We start from the raw sequence: 20,559 nt of genomic DNA, 5'->3' as shown, positions 1-20,559 counted from the left end.
TCTGCTCCACCATCCTCCCCGAGCACACCGCCCCCACTCTAATTCTCCTCCCCTCCCAGACTTGCGGCGCCAAACAGCTGATTGGCACTGCAAGCCTGGGAGGTGGGAGAAGTAGAGCAGCGACCACGCGCTGGGGAGGAACTGCTGTAAAAAAAAAGTGGCACCCCCAAATCTTGGCGCCCTAGGCAACCGCCTAGTTCGCCTTAATGGTAGCACTGGCCCTGGTTGTACGCTGTACAAAGACAAACTCTGCCCAATTTCATGACGTAATGTCCAATAGGCACTATATTGAGACCAACACGTTTCATGTTACCTAAGCTAGTATTTAACCAAATGCCTCCAAAAATAAAAGACTAATGCATTAAACAACTGCTTCATGATCCATCAAGCATCCAGCTAGTCTATCCCTGCCTCATGGCATATGTCACACAACAGCTCCTTGAGAGGTATAACAAAGTATGTTATTTACTTTGAACTGCTTGATTCTGCAACACCTTCTGTTTTCATTGTAGTCACCTGAGATTATCAGGCCCGTAATGCTTAAAACATACAGAGCCCTGTGCGTGGGTGTAATTGCACAGTCACAGAATATACTACAGAATCCACTCATTGCTGAAGAATTATGCTCCAGAATCTAACCTTTTGAGATAGTTTAAAATAATGTTCTATATGATGTGGTTGCAAAGAAAACCTTCCAAGTGTGAGATCTGAGTGTAAACAGCCATAGCAAAGTGTGCTGCTTTCTGCAGAGAGCCTGAAATGTTAACTCTCACAGACATAACAATAGCTCTGAGAATAGTTCGCCTCAGTGCTATGGTAACTCTGAAATCTAATGCTGGTGATTTAAATGTCAACACTGGGAGCTAATGTACTTATCCAACAAACTCAAACTGTCTCCCAGACCTTAACTTCCCAGGAGCCAAAAACCCCAATGGTCCTCTACCCATCTGCCAAAATGTACAGCTTCCTCCCAGAAAGATTCTACAATGCAGCTGCATGTTGTCAGAAAAAATCTGTGCGGAGTAAAATTAATTTAGTTTAATAACAAATGAGATAATACAACAATGTAGAATTCCTTGTATTATTTCCATATTTAATTAAATAAACTCCATTTATTTAATTTATCTGAAGCTGGTACACAGTTTCCAGTCTGCTTCACAAGAATGTTGCAGAAATGTGTAGAAAGGAACGTTTTCCTATAGAATTTAGGTTAAGCCGGACATACAGTACATGCTGAATACATGTTACTTGCCCCAACTATCTCATTAGGCAGGTTTTCCCACATATTCAATCATCCTGGATGAGGAAACAAACATCTTTTGATATTTTTATAAGGTCTATGAAATGTAAAAGCAAATTGTGTTAAATTCTTACATGAACCAAAATTAAGGGGCATTCTTTTGAAATTATTAAATGAAAGGAAGGCTTCAGATCTACAGATTGACTCCTTACTTTGAAGGATAAATGATCTACTCATTACAAGAAATGGTGTACATATTGTCTTGCCTCTCTTTCAAGTGATCTTGGAAAGCAGCAACATCAGACCTAAGTAGTTAGAAATGTCATGCCCTAAATTTAGTTCCCAGAGTAGCAACATCATCCTCTTATAATACACTAAAATACTGCATCTGTTCTGCTGAAGCATTTCAAGTATTATACAACAGAATGAAGACAGTAAGTGATGTTCATGGTTAATAAGGAGTGTGAAGTATCACAGGAATACTTTTTACCAAAAAGAATGCTTTAACTTTTATTGCATTTTCTTGTTTGCAAACAATAGGCTATACAGGACATTCAAGGACAGTAAATATTTATACATGTTGATGGAAGCCTGTCTAGGTGGAGAGCTTTGGACAATTCTCAGGGACAGGTAAGAAATTTTAGAAACCTTCTATCTTAAAGGGAAAATTATATGTCACTGTGAATTGTAATATTGTATATCTTTATTCCTAGCAGAAAAACTCTAACATACATTAAAGGCGAGATGTATCACCAAGCTGTGCTTGGCACAGGACACAAAAAGGGTGGAGAAAGTCTTGTTCCATCCTCTTCTTCCCCCCATCCTGGAGATGACTAGCGACTAAAGTGGCCCATCATAACTTGGAGTAACCTAAGGGCTGCTCTAAATTACACTAACTAGGGCAGTGATCATGCCACCCCCTGAGGATTGTCCTCTGCCACCTTACCATGCCCCCTTCCAGACTCTTCCACTTAACCTGAGCATCTTAAGATCCATAAAAAGGGAACAGAGCCAGGGGAGAGGATCCGATTCATAGTGTCCTAAATTGCAGGGAGTGTATTCAGAACTGACTTTCACCCAATATATTTTGGGAGGGGGAATGGGTAAGGGAGACAGAGGGAGGAAGCAAACAAGAGGAAGCAGTAGCCTCCCTTATAACCTTTAGACTAGCCCAACAGTGAGCGCACTCACCTAGGGGATGTGGGAGACCTGGGTTCAATTTCCCTTCCCTGATGTGAAGCTGGAGTTTGAACTTGGGTCTCTCACATTGCAGAGGAGTGCCCGAATCAAAGTTATTGGATACTTTTAACCTTAGTGTGTCTGGCTCAAATCCACAAAGCTACTTAGGCACCTAAACCTGAGACTTAGTTGGGTTTAGGTGCCTAAGTCCCAGTTTTGGCTCCACCATGATTCACAAAACTCCTGCTGAACCCCATAGTCACCTAAACTCATTTAGCACCTAAGTTTCCAGAGTAAAAATTCCCTGTGTGCCGCCTATATTTCAGCCTCTGATAACATATGTTGCTGCCGCCCCTTAGGGGTACGTGTACACTGCAGTTAAAAACTCGTGGCTGGCCTGTGCCAACTGACTCAGGCTCATGGGGCTCGGGCTGAAGGGCAGTTTAACTGAGGTGTAGGTGTTTGGGCTCAGGCTGGAGCCTGAGCTCTGGGACCCTGCGAGAGGGTCTGAGAGCCCAGCCCCCAGCCCAAGTGAACATCTACACCACAATTTTACAGCTCCGTGCCCAAAGCACCCTGAGCCCAAGTCAGCTTACAAGGGCCAGCTGCAGGTGTTTAACTGATGTGTAGACATAGCCTTTGTGGTTCCCTCCATCTGTGTCTCAGTTCCTCATCTGTAAAATGAGGATAATATCCCCTTACTCCACAGGGGTTGTAAAAAGATAAATTCCTAAATGTTTATGAAGCACCTCAGACACATAGTGATGAGTGCCATAGAAAAGCCCATGCAGGAATTAATAATTCTCTCATCAGATCAGGATTTGAAAAGTGTGTAGTCAATAAGGCATGGGCCAATGAACAATGAGGAGAACACAAGCTGCTCAGACAACTTTAATTCTGGCATTTCCTAACTTTTGGTTGCTTGACTTTGTAACTTTAATAATGTTCTTTTAACTTAGCTTTTTGGGTGTAATGTATATATTACATATGAGGGGAGATAACCATGTAGTAAACTGTACACAAACACTCTATAAATATATGAACACAATTAGAAATGTAATAGATATAATTAAATTTGTAAATTGAATGTTGTCCTCAGAGTAAACAGGCAATTTAAACATTAAAAGAAAATGGAGCAGAAAACAAATATCAAACTGATATTTTAATTATCCCTAAGAAGTTACTTTTATTATTTTTTATATTCCGCTTCTTCTAAAAATCTGCCTGCCATCAATATATTTAAAAGCATTACAATTCCAAAGCTAACAGGTGTCTGGATTTAGTCTTTTTTTAAATTTTTTTCAGAAGTCTGATAAATTCTTTCATTCCTTTGCTCTTTGAATTGTGGTCTCTACTGCCATCTAGCTTAGAAGCACATTTATTTTAGTTTCAGTTAGTAGAGCTCAAACAATTCTGCTGTCAAAATCTAATTATGATTTCAAGTAACTATATATTCATTCCAAAAGAGCAGGAAGCGATTCACTTCTTTAAATTTGAAATTAACACTTCAACTGCCAAGTAAGAGCTTTTTATTTTTGTCTCATTCATGAACAGTATCTAACATTAGTCTTTGATCCATTTTAATAGATTTAGTTCAAAACATATATCCGAGGTAAATATGAAAGATGTATGATACAACATTTTCTTTGAATTGAATATCATTCTTTTTTGTTATGACTTCAGATTTATTTCATAATTGTGTCTAATCTAACTTAATATTTGTATTAAGTTTGGAACTTTGGTTTAAAACAATGCTTCCTGGGAATTCAACCAGCGGGTAGAATGCTAACCTCATGAGTGGGAACCAAACAGGAATGAGTTTGCTAATGGCTATTTTCCAATTAGTAGAGGGCTTCCAAACTGTGTATGTATTGTAAAGTGAGTAGATCAGATTGGCTAGTGAAGAAGAGTCTTTTCGTAGGAGAAAGTAAGTGGGTCTCCCTTAGGGTTGCTAACTCTGACTGAAGCTATTCCAGGAGATTTTTTTCCCCCAACATGACATAATGTCATTTTCTTGAAATATCCTATTAAAATCTCCTGGATTGCTTTCAATAGTTACCCGGAGATTTATGCTGATTCCAGGCCAATCCTGGAGGGTTGGCAACCCATAGTCTCCCTAATTGTTATTATAGAAGACTAGTTTGGCAGCTAAAGAGTAAATAGCTAATCTACAACTGGATAGTTAGTATTCCCCTGATCAATCAGAGATATTGATATCTTCTCTTTTCCCACCTGAAAAAAACATAAGCACAACTTGAACAAAGAAGCTTTCCTTATTTATCTCAAAGCTATAAACTTTCAACCAATTAAACAGACAAAGAGAGAAACATGATTGTATCATATCTATACAGCTATTTCACAGTATCTTTCCTTCTGGCAGCTAAGGAGTGGCTAGAATAAGATCATAAAATATGTGAAACGTACTGTCTTGATGCCACAAGTCTTTGAAGTAGTTACAGACAAAACTTTTTGAAAAAGATGGTTTCATAGCGAAATTGTTTTGAGCTATAATTATGTTTTAGGGCTTGATCTTTCAAGGTGAAGTGGGACTCCGCATACGTTTAAGAACTTTGCTGGAATGGGCCAGAGTACTTAGCATCTTGCAAGATTGAGACCTTAAAATCTAGAGTAGTAAATCTATATGGTCTTGCTTCCCTACATGCATAGCAGAGGTTAATTCTTATTAAACTTAATTTCATTGCTGTAATCATAGTGACATGCAATAATGGTACAACCAAATACAGGGACGGCTCTATGTATTTTGCCACCCCAAGCACGGCAGTCAGGAGGCTTTCAGCGGCGCGCCTGCCAGAGGTCCGCTGGTAACGCGGATTCAGCGTCCCCACCACCAAATTGCTGCCGAAGCCGCAGGACCGGCAGACCTCCCGCAGGCGCAGCGCCGAAAGCTGCCTGCCTGCCGCCCTCACGGCGACCGGCAGACCGCCCCCCACCCTGCGGCTTGCTGTCCCAGGCATGCGCTTGGTGCTCTGATGCCAGGAGCCGCCCCTGACCAAATATACAACATTAAATGCAAATATTTTGAATGGCCGCCAGACCTTTTTCCATTTTCTTTTATATAGAGGTTCATTTGAAGATTCTACGACCAGATTTTATACAGCATGTGTGGTGGAAGCTTTTGCCTATCTGCATTCCAAAGGAATAATTTATAGGGACCTCAAGCCAGAAAACCTCATTCTAGATCACCGAGGTTATGCCAAACTGGTGAGTGCTTACAATGTCTTTTTTTCTGTGCAGCAAAAAAATACTACAGTGCCATGTTTACTACACTAGAGTTAAGTCAGAAACTCCTACTCTAAGGAGTTATAATTCACCCACAAAATAGTACTTCTGTCTGAAACTTAGCATTCAGAGTTGCAGTCCCAGAGCAAATTATTTAGAGAAGAGAACTAGGAAAAATCCATCTAACCATGTTGATGCATAAAGGGGCAAAAATAGATGTTTACAATAGATGTTTCGATATTTTATTTGGCTCACACTCATTAATCGCTTTTATTTTTTACAGCCTACTGGTGCCAATTTTTTGCAGGCTACTAATGCCTGATGTGAACAAGTTGCTTTGCTTGTTTAAAAAAAAATTATTTGTTTTATGGAGATATTAATCACATTTTGTTATTTCAAGAAATGATTACTCTCATTAATTGTTTTAAATCCTCCGGCTTGTCCTGCTAAAATGTAGCTAATACAGAATGTTGCTGTAATAAGAGTCTTTTCCTATTTAGTTATATTTTAATATTTTTAAGCCTAAACTTCTAGATGAAGGCCCCAATCCTACAAGCATTTATGCATGTGCTTAGCTTTTGGTACAGGAGTATTTACTTGATTTCAAGTAATGCCCTTAGACTGTTGCTTTGAATTTAGTACAGCCACTTACATGCATAATGTTAAGCATGTTTGAAAGTGATTGCAGGATCAGGCCCTACGTGATCTGAGGCAGGTAAAACAATATCACTAGTGCCAGAGTTCTTACATATCTGTGTTACCTGATCTTGTTACTCCCTTTTTTAAATCTTTACATTGGTCATTAGAGAAATTCTACATAATCAAAATGTAGCTATGTGTATTAGGTTTCATATGGATTTGCTTAACAATGTTGGGCAACTAACAGGCAGAGGAAAGGTAATCCAGATTTGTAAAGTTGACCTTCATTTTTATGCTCATAATTTAGTTAGTGGGCATAAATAATAGCCATTTAGACATTTTAATTACCTGATTTCACCTGAAAACCAGGAAATTAAATAGTAAAATACCATTATTTGCTCCTGCAAAAGCAGAAGCTTGGCTGTAAAGATCTGACTGGCTCTCTGAAAAGTATCGGCCATTAGACATGTGCACATGAATACTAAATATTAAGGACTGAATTATGTCCCTTCATGGACAACTTGCTAGAAGAATGAGGGTCCAGAAAGCTTTTCCTTGCTCAGGTAGGCCCCCCACCCCACACACAAACCTTCATCCCTACCCAGGCAAAGTGTAAGCATAAAATGCTGCAGAGAGTATTTATATGTACTTTAAAAATCTTTTATATTAGTCAGAAATTATTGATTTGAACTGAGAACATGATATGAAAACACCTGCATAGTAGCATTACTAAAATATTCACCCTGAACCTATTAAAATAAGAGTGTGTTCAGGTGTAGGCCAACCAAGCAAACAGCATCCAGGAACACAAAATGTTTGCAAAACTGGACATAGGCAATTCACTTAACCTTGGGCTTCCCATCCCCACACTCTCGTCCAGAAACATTTTGTGAACCCTAATTTTAAAGTGACTATGAGGGAAGGCAACTGGGGAGGAGGAGATTTTTCATTTGTTTATCCAAGATATTTGCTGATGAATTACTGCTTGAGCTCTCCTGTTGGCTGAGAGAGTCATAGGACCTCATGAGTTCAAACAGAGAAGCTTCAGTAGCTGGCAACAAAAGTTCCACATCTTTTGACAACCATTTTAAAATGTAGTATAAATGGAGTTTTTAGTTTATTGAAAAGATGATCTCTAGCTGCAGTCATGCCCCCGGCTTGTGGCTTCAAGCTTTATATCACATTGTCAGCCACTTCATTAAAAATTGTGAAGCAAACACTTTCCACTAGAAAGCTCCAGAAAATATGTCAATAAGAAGGTGGCATCCTTTTCTTTCTTCACCATCCATGCTTTTGTCACTACAAGACTGGATTATCCAGAGCTCTCAACATGGAGATATAGCTTCAAAATATTCAGACATTGCAGCCAGGGCAGAAAGCAGCAACCTACTTAGTAAGAGTACATTGCACTTACACTCCACCGTCCACACTGGCTACAGAATGATTTTTCTGATGAAATTTAAAATGTTAGTTTTGAGCTAGAACCATAAATAATTTTGACCTTACAATCTGAGAGAGCATCTGACTCCCAATCTGATACCATGGCAGTAGCAATCACCAGAGTTGTTTGAACTCCCTAGTGTAAATAGGAAGGGACAGATGGCAGAACATTCTCTGACAGGAGTCCTTAAATTAGAAATTAATGTCCTTCATCCAACTGTGTCTGGACTTGGTGATCTTCTTAACACACTGCAAGACTCACCTATTTTCCTGGGCTTTTTCCAGGAAAGGGGATTTATTAAGTGGAGCTTGTTCTGAGTGTAGCAGAAAATTTAAGAGCTATTGTATTATGGGGTTGGTTTTACTGCATTTTGGTGTGTTTTGGGTTAAATTTTGTGGCCCTAATTCTGGGTTTTGTCATAGCCTCCATAAACCAGCTCTGGCATTAAGCTGGGAAACTCTCTTCTGAGGATCCAGCGTAAATCAGGGATATTCCCAAGTGGTGCAGGGCCATTCTCCCACCCCTGTATCTTGCTGCCACAGATAGCATGCCAGAGGGGTAGCGAGGAGTTAAATGGGTTGTGTCGGGGGTGGAATAGATGTGTACAGAAAGATGCTCACAAGATTTATAGAGAAAACCTCATAGATATAAATGGAATTTAGGGGGTCTCCATATGCAGCTGCTGCTCAGCACGCATCATTCAACCCAGTCATACAAAAAGATGGATTCTAGTCTGCTTATATTTATTTGTTATTAAAAGCACAAAGGCCCAATTCTGAGTTTAGCTTGGCATAATTCGGGATGCAACAGGTGGCTGTGTGCTGTTTTGGTCCCTCGTCTAAATTATAACCGTTGCTGGGGCTGCTCTAGATTTATGCTCTCCTGCAGTGACACTCTGTGGGTTGTTATAAAAGCCCAAATAACTGGAGCACAGTGCCATCTCCTAGCTGAGTGACAAATTGTTTTACTGTACCACTCTTTCTATTGAGTGAAAGTGAAACCTGAGGGTCTCCCTGTCATTTTCAAAGCATAGAACTATGTTCCACTGGCAGCTCCTGATCAAATCCCAATTGATGTGGTTCCATGTGCTAATCAAGGGGGAAAAGTATGGCCAAGAGAGATTATTTTTTGTCACTGTTTGCTCTGCTTAAATTGTAGTTCTTGGGAATTATTCAGATGGCATGAGTTACCATAGGAAAAAGGAGAGCAAGCACAGACTGCAGGACAGGACCTGTTCATGCTGTTCTGAACTGGTGCTTATCCTTTCATCTGGCCATAATAAACTGACATAAATAGTTCATTACTCAGACAGGAGTTTGGTATTAAAAGAAGGAAAAAATGTGAGCCATGTGCAAATGTCCAACATCACTTAGGGCAGACATTGATTCAAGAATTTATTAGAACAGATCTAGTAACCACTAACTACCAAGAGATGTCTGGTTCATTGTCACTCTCCCTTCTTACCTCACGAAAAGCACTTGAGTTTATACTATGAAGGCTAACTCAGGAAAAATGTCACGCTGTGGTTGTGTTTTATTTTGTAACAACCTAGCATGCTCTGGTTTATGATAATATTCCCATGAGGAAACCTTTATTTCTACTTTGCTTCACTCTAAGAAGAACAGAACACATCACTGAAATGTCCTTTATTTTTCTGCATTGATGGAATTCCTTTCCTTTCACAGGTCGATTTTGGCTTTGCAAAGAAAATAGGATTTGGAAAAAAAACATGGACTTTTTGTGGAACTCCAGAGTATGTAGCCCCAGAGATCATCCTGAACAAAGGTCATGACATTTCCGCAGACTACTGGTCACTGGGAATCTTAATGTATGAACTCTTGACTGGCAGGTATGGGCATTGGAACTGGAACTGCTGATAAAAATAGATCAGCAAATTACAGAATATTTCTGCCTTTGTCACTTTGATTAGAACACTGGAAGACTCAAAGCTGGCATCTGTGATGATGACTTACAACAGTCAGAAAACTTTACTGTTAAACCTAATCATTATTACTTTTCCTGTTTAATCACAGCCTGCTTTCATGCAGAGCTCTCAAATGACAAGGACTTTTGTCACTAGGCAGTTCACAACTTTATCATGAAACACATGTAAAATGATACCAAAATCATGGCTATACTCTACCCTCATTTTTCTTCAGAATTCCTAATGGGAAAGGTGGAGTTGAATTTGCTGGTGGGTGAGGAAAGAGGTTTGCAATTCAGCCAGTGAGGTGGTAGGGCAGTGGAAGCTAGCAGCATGTGAAAGAGTGGGCAAACCTAAAGTGGTACAACATCTTCATTTTTTTCCTATTGTAGGCAAGAGTTTACAACAAAATGACACATGAAGGTTGTCAGCTCTTGCCTGTACTCATTAAGCATTTCTCAAGGCATCAGTGCTTGAAGGGCTTTCCTGGCACTGCTGCCTCAGCTCTCCAGCATGCAAGGCAGCAATGCCAAGGGAGCTGAGCGTGTCTGCACTGAGGCATCAAATCATCAAGCGCAACCTATGTTCAGAGTTCAGTGATGCTCCTTAGTTGTTCAGGATGAGGTTTGAGATATATGCCAGTGGAGGACAAAGGAGAATACAGGATGCTCTCCAATATGCATCCTGCCAGCTCTGGTCCTGTCTCATCCCTATCCCTTTAAGCTATCTTCCTCCTATGGGCCAGGAAACAGGCATGCCCAGTAATTTGTGTTTCTTAGCTATTCTGAGTCAACAGCTAATGTTACTTCCATTTCTCGCTGAGAACAGCTCATTGGTGGCACGAAGGACAGCGAGCTCCGGAAAAGTTATAATACACAAGCTCTAATATTTCATATTGTGTGGGGTCAAAAACTACTCCTTTGCCTACCACTGTCAATAGGAGTTACACACACGGAACAAAGGGGAGAGTTGAGCCATTAACATTGAAATAATGCAGCTTTTTCAAATGAGAGTCTCAAGCAGGTAATAGCTTGAGAATTTGCTGGTATATAGGTATAGCCCAGTTATAGTTATCCAATGTATTCTGCAGAATTATTTAAACAATTTTTAAAATGTTTACTTTAGTATCTGTTTTATACATAAAAAGTTACTAATATTTTCATTATTCAGAAATTTATAAGAATGTTTCCATTTAAATAGAGTTCCCTAAAGGATCTAAAAAAACATATTAAAAACACCAGCAGCGAATCACGTTTGGGATAGAAGATGCAGGACAGACTCAACAAGCTAGGTACCAAGTCAGTGTTACCTGTAAAGTCCCTGAACTATGACAAAAGGTCAAAATTAAGTTTCCATTAAATCTATAAAGAAGATAATTAAAAGGGCGTACACAAACTCCACTTTAAACAGTTCAATTTTTAATCCCTATGGGTACTCAGAACTGAAAATACACCCCATCAGCACTTGTTGCTATAAAAACTGCATCTTTTCAGAGATCTGTGAATGGATGTAAGAAATAAATTACACAGTCGGGGGGGGAGGAGGGGAGGGAGAAATTACACACTCTAGAGAGCAAACATACTATTGAATAACTTGTTTTTTAATGTTAACTTAAAACATACTTCAATTATCTATAATTCAGTTCTTTTTTAATAATTTCAATTGATATCATCTATATTTTAAGAATGTTTTCTATTTTTATCCATCTAAATTTTCACAGTTGCAGGAAGTAATGAGCGTCAGATAATAGGGGAATCATCAGTAATTATTTAATGACAATTGAGTTTGAGATTCAAAATGTTAAAGCTTTATAAGAGTTAAAATACAAATGGTCAACATCACATATCAAAATAGACAAAAGTGAATTCCTTAAATCAAACTCTAAGTGCTCAAGCAGCATTTTTCTTGCTTTGCCTATCTACAGATTTAGATTATCAATGGAAATATTTTCATTGCCTTGTGTGTGCACAGTGAAATCAAAGTTTACCAACATTTTCCAATAAAATTCAAATCCTTCCAAGCCTATTTTAACAAAATTCTGTTAAATGTTGTATATGCTATTAATAATTATACATAGATTTTTTTAACAACCCACAAAATATCATGTGGATTTTATCATAGTATAAAATGGCATCATCTGTATGTTTAAATTCATGTAATGCACGTACTGCAGGACAGGGGCGGCTCTAGGTATTTTGCCACCCCAAGGATGGCAGGCAGGCTGTATTCCGCAGCTTGCCTGCGGGAGGTCCCCGGTCCCGCGGATTCGGCGACACGCCTGCGGGAAGTCTGCCGAAGCCGCGGGACCAGCGGATCCTCCACAGGCAAGCCGCCGAAGGCAACCTGCCTGCCGGCCTCGCAGCGACCGGCAGAGCGCCCTCCGTGGCTTGCCACCCCAGGCACGCGCTTGCCGTGCTGGTGCCTGGAGCCGCCCCTGCTGCAGGAACACAGCATTTGTCATAATGATCCATTAACTCTGATTTCCTGGAAGCGGCTTATATCATTTGGCTTCAGCAGGAGGTAAAAACAAAGTTGTACATGGCTAAGGCTAAGATTTTGTCATGGATATTTTTAGTAAAAGTCACAGACAGGTCATGGGCAATAAAGAAAAGTTCACGGAAGCCCGTGACCTATCCATGACATAATGGGGAGCTGCTGGGCAGCTGCAGAGCTGGCTGGGAGCTCTTCCCCCCGACCACCACCCATGGGGCCTTGGAGCTCCAGGGTCCCCCTACACCACCTGCAGCAGCTGGGAGCTGCAGGGGGACCAAGCCAGGAGCTGCAGGAGCCCCCCCACCCGCAGCATTTCAGAGCCCCCTCCCCCCTGCCACCCGGGAGCCGCAGGGTACCACTTACCGCCCTCGGCAGCTGAGAACTGCGGGGGTCCTCCTGCTGCCCACAGCAGCTGGGGATTATGGGGTCCCCGTCACCTGTGCTGGCTGGGAACTGCAGGGTACCCCCACTGCTCAAGGCAGCTTAGGGGCCCCCGCTGCCTCTGGCAGAAGTTGCAGGAGGTGGCAGGACCCTGCAGCTCCCAGCTGTCACAGGCTGAAGTCATGGAGATCTTTGGAAGTCACAGATTCTGTGACTTCTGTGACAAAATTGTAGCCTTGTACATGGCCAGTGGGGTTGGAAAATACTCCTAATATGCAGGAAGCATGAAGATTGCTTTCCCATGGCACCAGTTTTGAACTGATATGGCATATTAGAAACACTTACCACCCTCAGCCTATGTGTTAAATCCCCACTAGTCTACACAGTGTTCTATTAAGGGTATCCTTTAACATTGTTATCCTTTAGCATAGTTATCTATGGTCTGGTCTACACTAAGGGGGGGGGGTCGAACTAAGGTACGCAAGTTCAGCTACGCGAATAGCGTAGCTGAACTCGAACTACCTTAGTTCGAAGTACTCACCCGTCCAGACGCCGCGGGATCGAAGTCCGCGGCTCCCCCGTCGACTCCGCCACCGCCGTTCGCGGTGGTGGAGTTCCGGAGTCGACGGGAGCGCGTTCGGAGTTCGATATATCGCGTCTAGACGCGATATATCGAACTCCGAGAAGTCGAACGCTAGCCGCTGACCCGGACAGTAAGTATAGACGTACCCTATGTTGCACTTATTTGTCCACCAATGTATATCCCTTTAAAATATCACAAAGCTATTTGAACCAATTTTTGAAACTGAATTTCACACATACTTTATGTAAACGTATATTTCCATGTCAGTTCTAAATTCTGTTACCTGTCACTTTTCAATGCTCTAGATATAGTATTATAGACAAAAAGCAGCTAGCGATTGTTTCATCTTAACTAGACCATTAATTACTGGGAATAGATCTATCAGGTCTACCCTTATTCTTGCTCACTCCAAATTGAGCCTCTCCAAGTTTCTTTTTCAGTCCTCATGTAAAACTTTAAATTCAAAGAAATATAACAAATTTCAATCTTACATTTGGCCACTGAACTTCTGTACAGAACATATTCATTTTTAAATACATTGATATTTTCTTATATAGCATGTGTCCTATAAAAATATTCACACCTTAAATATACAGTAACTTAAAAATCTATGCAGAACTACATAATATTTCACAATATTACATGTTTACAAACAAATTTTAAGTATTTTAAATATCCCTAGATGACTGTACATCAGAGGAATACATACCTCTTGCTGAAGGTACAGAAACTTGTGTACAATGTCTCATTACTCAAGGTCTTGCTACTGAAAATACTATTCCCATATATTTCTTTGAAGGCTGTTTAATGTAACTTCAAAATTAATTTACAAAAATCTCTGTATTAAATAATTTCAAAACACACACGTACTAGCTTTTGAACAAAATTCTGCCATTTTTTCTACCTTTCCAAACCATATGCAGGCTGTTTCTCAATTATAAATTATAGTCATTCATTTTTGATGTGATGCTTAAAATGTCATCCTGTGTTTGAATATACTGATAAAATATCTTTCAACATATCAAACCCTAATCTTCCCTTAAATAATGTGTATTAATTCTGCATTCCATATAACTCTTAGCCTCTGCAGTAATCTCTCATAATTACCAATTAAAAACTACATCTATTAGAAACTTTTTTAGACATTAGTGGAGTATTACCATTTTTCCATTTTATTTATTACTGAATTGAAGCTCTTTGTTTATTTCACAAAACTGCAATCAAATAATATTTAAGGAACAAATCCTGATCTACTGCACAAAGCTCAGGTAACAGACTTTCCACCTGGGCTATCCACGGGGGTTGGAAGGTGCAGAATCTTATCATCATCAGGAGCTGTAGTACTATCTGATGCCCATGTGCACCTCCTATTCAATGATTTTATCCAGTGGATCCACACAGTGACAAACACACTGGCTATACACCCGGCCTCCCCAGCAACAGAGAAAGACACCAAGGATCATAGTGCCCTGGACTGTCCTCAGCATAGCTTTGTTACATTTATCAAAAATACACAATAGCTTAATTATGCCCTTTTCTTCATAAAGTTCCAAAAGAGGATGGATATTGTTTGTTATATTGATACTTGTCCAAATTTATCATGCATAAAGGACCTAACGGTCTAAAGATGAGCAAATAAGTTAGAAAAGGCTCTTTGAGAATATAGATTGTACAACACTTCCGTTTGCTAGCTCTATAAAATGCTTTTTTTCTGTAGGATAGTGAAAATTTAACTGTCAAGATGGGTCTGAATCTGCCACTGGTGTTGGATGAATATCCCCCCACGAGACAGGGCTAGATTGTGACTTTAGGCACAGCCCTACGTGGTACGTAAACTGCACTAACCTTGGAAAATATTGTCACTCAGAGAGACACAGCATGGAGTCACAGCGCTTTTCTTGATTCTTCCTTGTTCTTGGGGGTAATAAGCCAGCAGTAAATTACTTCTCACACTGTGTTGGCTCAGCTATTATGGCTATTGAGCAAGGAGTCTAACTTTTTCTCGCCCCTTCTCCACTTGCTTCTGGTAGGGAGGAAGCAAGTGAGTTAACCCCACTTACTCCTATGCACCTGACCCCAAGACCTGGGTAACCTACATTAAGGTGTAAGAGGGAATTTCTTACTCTCTTGTATGGGTTTGTCAGCCAAGTCACAATCTAGCCCAAAGCGAGCAACCTGTACCATCCATATTTAAGGGCATTTTGTTCACCTATCACTGTACTCTGACGTGTCTTTGTGCTTTTAAATGAGAGAGTATTTATTCCATCCTCTATCCAGTGCTGTTTGAAAAGCGATTATATAAGTCTAGTACAAGAGTTAGTCAGAAAACAGAGGACCTGAGATCAGGACTGAGTCCAGCCCCTTGCTTCTTAGGCTGGCAGGACATGGGATCACGGCTGAAACAGGATGTTTAGCCCATACAGAAGAAGGCCTGCCTTACATCTCTCTTTAATGCCTTCTCCTGGCCAACCCTTGGAGCAACATTGATGAAGTCCAGACAAAACCACGCCCAGAACTCCTTGGCTGTAGAAAGGATTACCATGGCATGGACTTTGGAGATGGAAGGAAACATCCTGGAGAACTTCCTAAAGGATATAAAATAAAATATGAATAGTCCAGACTTTCAATTTTCCTGGGAGCACAGGATGAGAAATATTATTATTTCTGTAATTTATCTCCTCTGATTTGTTGTATGAGATTTATTTTTTAAAGACAGACCTTTAACTTTCACTTTCTCCCCCTCCTCCCACTTCCTAAAGTCCACCTTTCTCAGGCCCAGATCCCATGAAGACCTATAACATCATATTAAGGGGGATTGACATGATTGAATTTCCAAAGAAGATTGCCAAAAATGCTGCTAATTTAATTAAAAAACTATGCAGGTAAATACTTTAAATACAATAACCTTTATCTTATGAGTAAAGAAATAAGTCCTTCTGAAAAAACATTATTAAACAACTTTGTCACTCTTTTTATAGGGACAATCCATCAGAAAGATTAGGGAACTTGAAAAATGGAGTAAAAGATATCCAAAAGCACAAGTAAGTGTGTTTTACAACTATCAATTACTTTCACATGAAAAATTGTTCATTTCAGACACAAAACACTTTTCATAACAGGTCTCTTCTAACTTGTTCTTTGGATGTTAGGTTATTTTACATTTCCATATGTCAGCAGTCTTTTCATATTTTGGAGTCTATTCTATCCTTCCTTATGTGGCATGTAGGGTGATATGTTGAGTGAAAGAGCTTTTTTACTTAAATTTGCATCCAAATGGCATTTTGCAATATGGAAAATTAAGTCAATTTATTTTTAACACCCTTGTATATGCCACCAGTTTCCAGCCAGGGGTAGAGGCACAGTTTGCTTTTTAACTGTGTCTCTACCCCTGGGGTTAAGACTATAGTTCCTGTTGATCCTATTCCATTGGCACCGATAGATGTTAGATGGGGTGGGATCTGAGTTACTACAGAGAATTCTTTCCTGAGTGCTGGCTGGTGAGTCTTGCCCACATGCTCAGGGTTTAACTGATCACCATATTTGGGGTCGGGAAGGAATTTTCCTCCAGGACAGATTGGCAGAGGCCCTGGAAGTTTTTCACCTTCCGCTGCAACATGGGGCACGGGTCACTTGCTGAAGGATTCTCTGCACCTTGAGGTCTTTAAACCACGATTTGAGAACTTCAATAACTCAGACATAGGTTAGGGGTTTGTTACAGGAATGGGTGGGTGAGATTCTGTGGCCTGCATTGTGCAGGAGGTCGGACTGGATGATCATAATGGTCCCTTCTGACCTTAAGTCTATGAGTCTATGACAGTACAGAGCCTCTGATTGATATTTCACTTGCTCTTCTTGGTCTCAGTAGTTCAGTGATGGGCACAGTCTCCACTCTGCTTGACATACAAATAACAGGCAAAACAGAGCATGGAGTGCCCAGCACCTATTGGAGGGAAAGATTTTGCTTTTCCACTCTGCCCTGTGGACATGGTATGAGTCCTTCACTGCTTCCTCCTTGCTCCAGGAGGGTAGCCCCATAGACTGTTCTCCCCACCTCATCCCCAATCAGTTTAGCTGTGCTGGCCAGTATTTCAGGTGGTGGAGCCAAGACTCTACCCACTCTCTGCTTAACTGTTTGAGCAACCCCTTACTCCTATGCAACCTGACTCAAGGTCTGTGGAGGCCACACAAAGGCATGGGGGCAGTGCTATGCTACTTTCCCTTATAAGCTGTGCAGGCCTGCAGCCTGAGCTACACTCTGGCTCAGAGGATCTGAATAAAGAACCTTGACAGTGTGGGACCCACAGAGACCCTGCAAGAGGTAAGAAGAAGCTGTCGGGACACCTGTAGTGAAGACTGGCTAGGTCACACCCTTAGCAGTCAGGAGGATGTCACCTAGTGCAATTTTCAAGTCATGTGTCACTTACACCACCCTTTATATCACCATGAGATTTCTGCACATATTTCGGTCTGAATAAAGAAAAACTTCAAAAATGTATTTCATAAAATCAACAGAAAAATGATGACTGTAAATCAGACGATTTGAAGAAAGTGCCTACAGAAATTAAAAATCTGTTTTAAGCTATTTGAATCATGTTTTGTGTGTTACAGTGATATTTGAGCTGTATATCTAACATCTTGATTTGTCCTAACATGATCTCCTTTTTAGATGGTTTGAGGGCTTTAACTGGGAAGGGTTAAGAAAAGGTACATTGACACCTCCTATAGTACCAAGCGTAAGTACACTTCTTACTTCTGTCCTTGCCAGTCAATCAGGAATGGTTTGCTTTGTGCCATTTGTGTAAAGTTCCAGTATGCCTATACCTTAGTAAAGGTAATGGTAGCTTGCAGCAAAACTTGTCTGAAGATACTTACCAAAGATCAGTAAAAAAAATAGATCACTTATGACAGATTCTCTTTTATTAACGCAAATACATTTTGTCTTGTGGCCGAGTCTTCATCAGGAGGCCCTGTGATGAAATGTTCTTTCCAGCAGCTGAAGTGATGTGAGCCTGTCACTACTGAGTTCTTGCTCTTTGCCTCTTCTCCTTGGTTTTTGAACTCTCCACATTTCCTCTTTTTCACCTCCTCTCTCTATTCTATCTTTTTTCCTTTCTTTTTCCTCTTCGCTTCGGCTTTCCTCTATGCACTATTTCCCCTTCCATTCCTCTTTGTGCCTCTTTTCCTTTTTTCAGCCATCATATACTATGTGAAGAACTTGTAGACAAGTCAGTTACAGTTAACTGGGAAAGGACTCTAGGGGAAACAGGCTACAATACTAGTTAGTTTCCTTTTGCACCAGAGCTCTAAGGCCGGGGCGGGCAAACTTTTTGGCCTGAGGGCTGCATCGGTTTTCGTAAATTGTATGGAGGGCTGGTTAGGGGAGGGAGTCATGGCCCAGCCCCCACCTCCTATCTGCCCCTCCGCGACTCCTGCCCTATCCAATCCCCCTGTTCCCTGATGGCCCCCCCGGGACCTCTGCCCCATCCAACCACCCCTTCTCCCTGTCCCCTGACTGCCCCTGGAACCCCTGCCCCTGACTGCCCCCTGCCGCCCCATCCAACCCCCCTTCTTCCTGACTGCCCCCCCCGGACCCCTGGCTCCTACTACCCAACCCCTATCAACACCCCCACCCCGACCACTACCCCAAACTCCCCTACCCTCTATCCAACCCCCCTTCTCCCTGCCCCCTTACTGTGCTGCCTGGAGCACCGGTGGCTGGCGCCGCTACAGCCGCACTGCCGCTGCCACCATACAGCACAGAGCACCGGGTCAGGCCGGGCTTTGTAGCTGTGCTACCCCAGGAGCTCACAGCCCCGCTGCCCAGAGCAGTGCACTAGCAAGTGAGCTGAGGCTGCGGGTGAGGTGGAACAGCAGGGGAGGGGCCAGGGGAGAGCCTCCTGGGCCAGGAGCTCGAGGGCCAGGCAGGATGGTCCCATGGGCCAGATGTGGCCCGCATGCCGTAGTTTGCCCACCCCTGTCTTAGGCTGATGCCTTTCTGGGAGCTCTTTACCCACAGAGCCTGAAGGGAAGCTGAATATTCAATTTAATCCTTTTCCCATTGTTCATCTTCAGCAACATCAGCATCAGAGTGAAATGTAACAATCTTATTTAATTGCATTTTGCTACTCACTTCACCTATAGAGTTGGGCAGCACAGGTACATCAGCAGATGTCATGATTCATTGTACTGAGCTGTATGACCCTACTTCTGTCCCAAGTTGTTCCTTCTTTTAACTGTGATAGAGCAGAAGAGTCCCGTGCCCTCCCGTCTCTGTATGAGATGGGGAAGATGCAATCACTCAGTGGCTGAAAGGATTCTGGCCCCCCCCCCCCAAAAAAAAGGTTCAGAGTAAGAGGCACTGCCAGTAAGGTTTAAAATAATATTTACGAACCTAAGAATGGCCCTACTGTGTCAGACCAAAGGTCCATCTAGCCCAGCATCCTGTCTTCCGACAATGGCCAATGACAGGTGCCCCAGAGGGAATGAACAGAACAGGTAATCATCAAGTGATCCATCTCCTGTTGCCCATTCCCAGCTTCTAGGAAGCAGAGGTTAGGGACACCTTCCCTGCCCATCCTGGCTAATAGCCATTGATGGTCCTATCCTCCATTAATTTATCTAATTCTTTTTTGAACCCTGTGTTCTATTTGTTTACTTCTTAAAGACAGTAACAGATACAAAAACTGATTCTTCTTTTTAAAAAATCTGCTGTTCATTCTGTTTGTTAACTTTCTCTCAGTTTAGCCAATGAAAACAAACTGGTCAATTTCACTTGTTTGTCAATTTCTATTTCTTTCATATTTGGGCTTATGTGCAGTACTAGCAGAATGCTGCCATGTTTAGGTGGAAACACAAAGAAGTGTTTGTGTTTAAAAATGTTTCTATTGGATTTTTAATAGAAATATTTCTATAGTTGTTTTGTAAATATTTGCTTATATATATTTGTGCTAAATCTGACTTGACAATGTCTTTTTAACAGTTACTAGTTGCACTGCAAGGCAGCTCACTGTAGATGTGATACTAGATGACAGGGCTAGTTTGTGTTCAACACTTAAAGCAGGTAGTCCCTGTAAGGGAGTGGACTCACCCCTGAGGCACCGCCTGCTGGCCGTCCATGGGAATTAGCTCTTCCAGAGTCCTGGAGCGCCCCCTGCAGGCTGGTGATCCACTTCCCGCTGGCCCCCGTGTCCCTCCCAGGACCCTGGTGCCCTTTTCTCTGGGTTGCTGCTCCGCCTGGCAGTACCCCCACACTCTGGGTCTCCCCACCCAGGGGAACCCCCAACCACTAACCCCACCTTGCCTCAGTGTAAGGCTACTGCCAGTCACCATCTAGCCCCACTCCCTGGGGCAGACTGCAGTATACACCACTCATCACAGGCAAGATTGGGTTGGACCTGCTGCCTCTCTCTGTGGCTGGACTGCCCCTATGCATCTCCGGT

General features: G+C 41.7%; 1 protein-coding gene across 11 annotated transcripts in view; it reads left to right on the top strand.

Moving 5' to 3' along the window:
- PRKG1 (protein kinase cGMP-dependent 1) overlaps nucleotides 1-20,559 on the top strand; it is a 924,943-nt gene that overhangs the window by 898,024 nt on the left and 6,360 nt on the right. For all 11 annotated transcript variants that reach the window (XM_045024165.1, XM_045024169.1, XM_045024166.1 and 8 more), the window contains 6 exons: nucleotides 1,781-1,870; nucleotides 5,500-5,641; nucleotides 9,425-9,588; nucleotides 15,880-16,002; nucleotides 16,099-16,161; nucleotides 17,787-17,853. In XM_045024165.1, coding sequence (XP_044880100.1) covers nucleotides 1,781-1,870; nucleotides 5,500-5,641; nucleotides 9,425-9,588; nucleotides 15,880-16,002; nucleotides 16,099-16,161; nucleotides 17,787-17,853 — 649 coding nt within the window. The remainder of the gene's footprint in view (nucleotides 1-1,780; nucleotides 1,871-5,499; nucleotides 5,642-9,424; nucleotides 9,589-15,879; nucleotides 16,003-16,098; nucleotides 16,162-17,786; nucleotides 17,854-20,559) is intronic.

This window comes from Mauremys mutica, chromosome 7 (genome assembly GCF_020497125.1).
Source record: "Mauremys mutica isolate MM-2020 ecotype Southern chromosome 7, ASM2049712v1, whole genome shotgun sequence".
Classification (NCBI taxonomy): domain Eukaryota; kingdom Metazoa; phylum Chordata; order Testudines; family Geoemydidae; genus Mauremys; species Mauremys mutica.
This window is presented reverse-complemented; position numbering and strand designations above follow the sequence as displayed.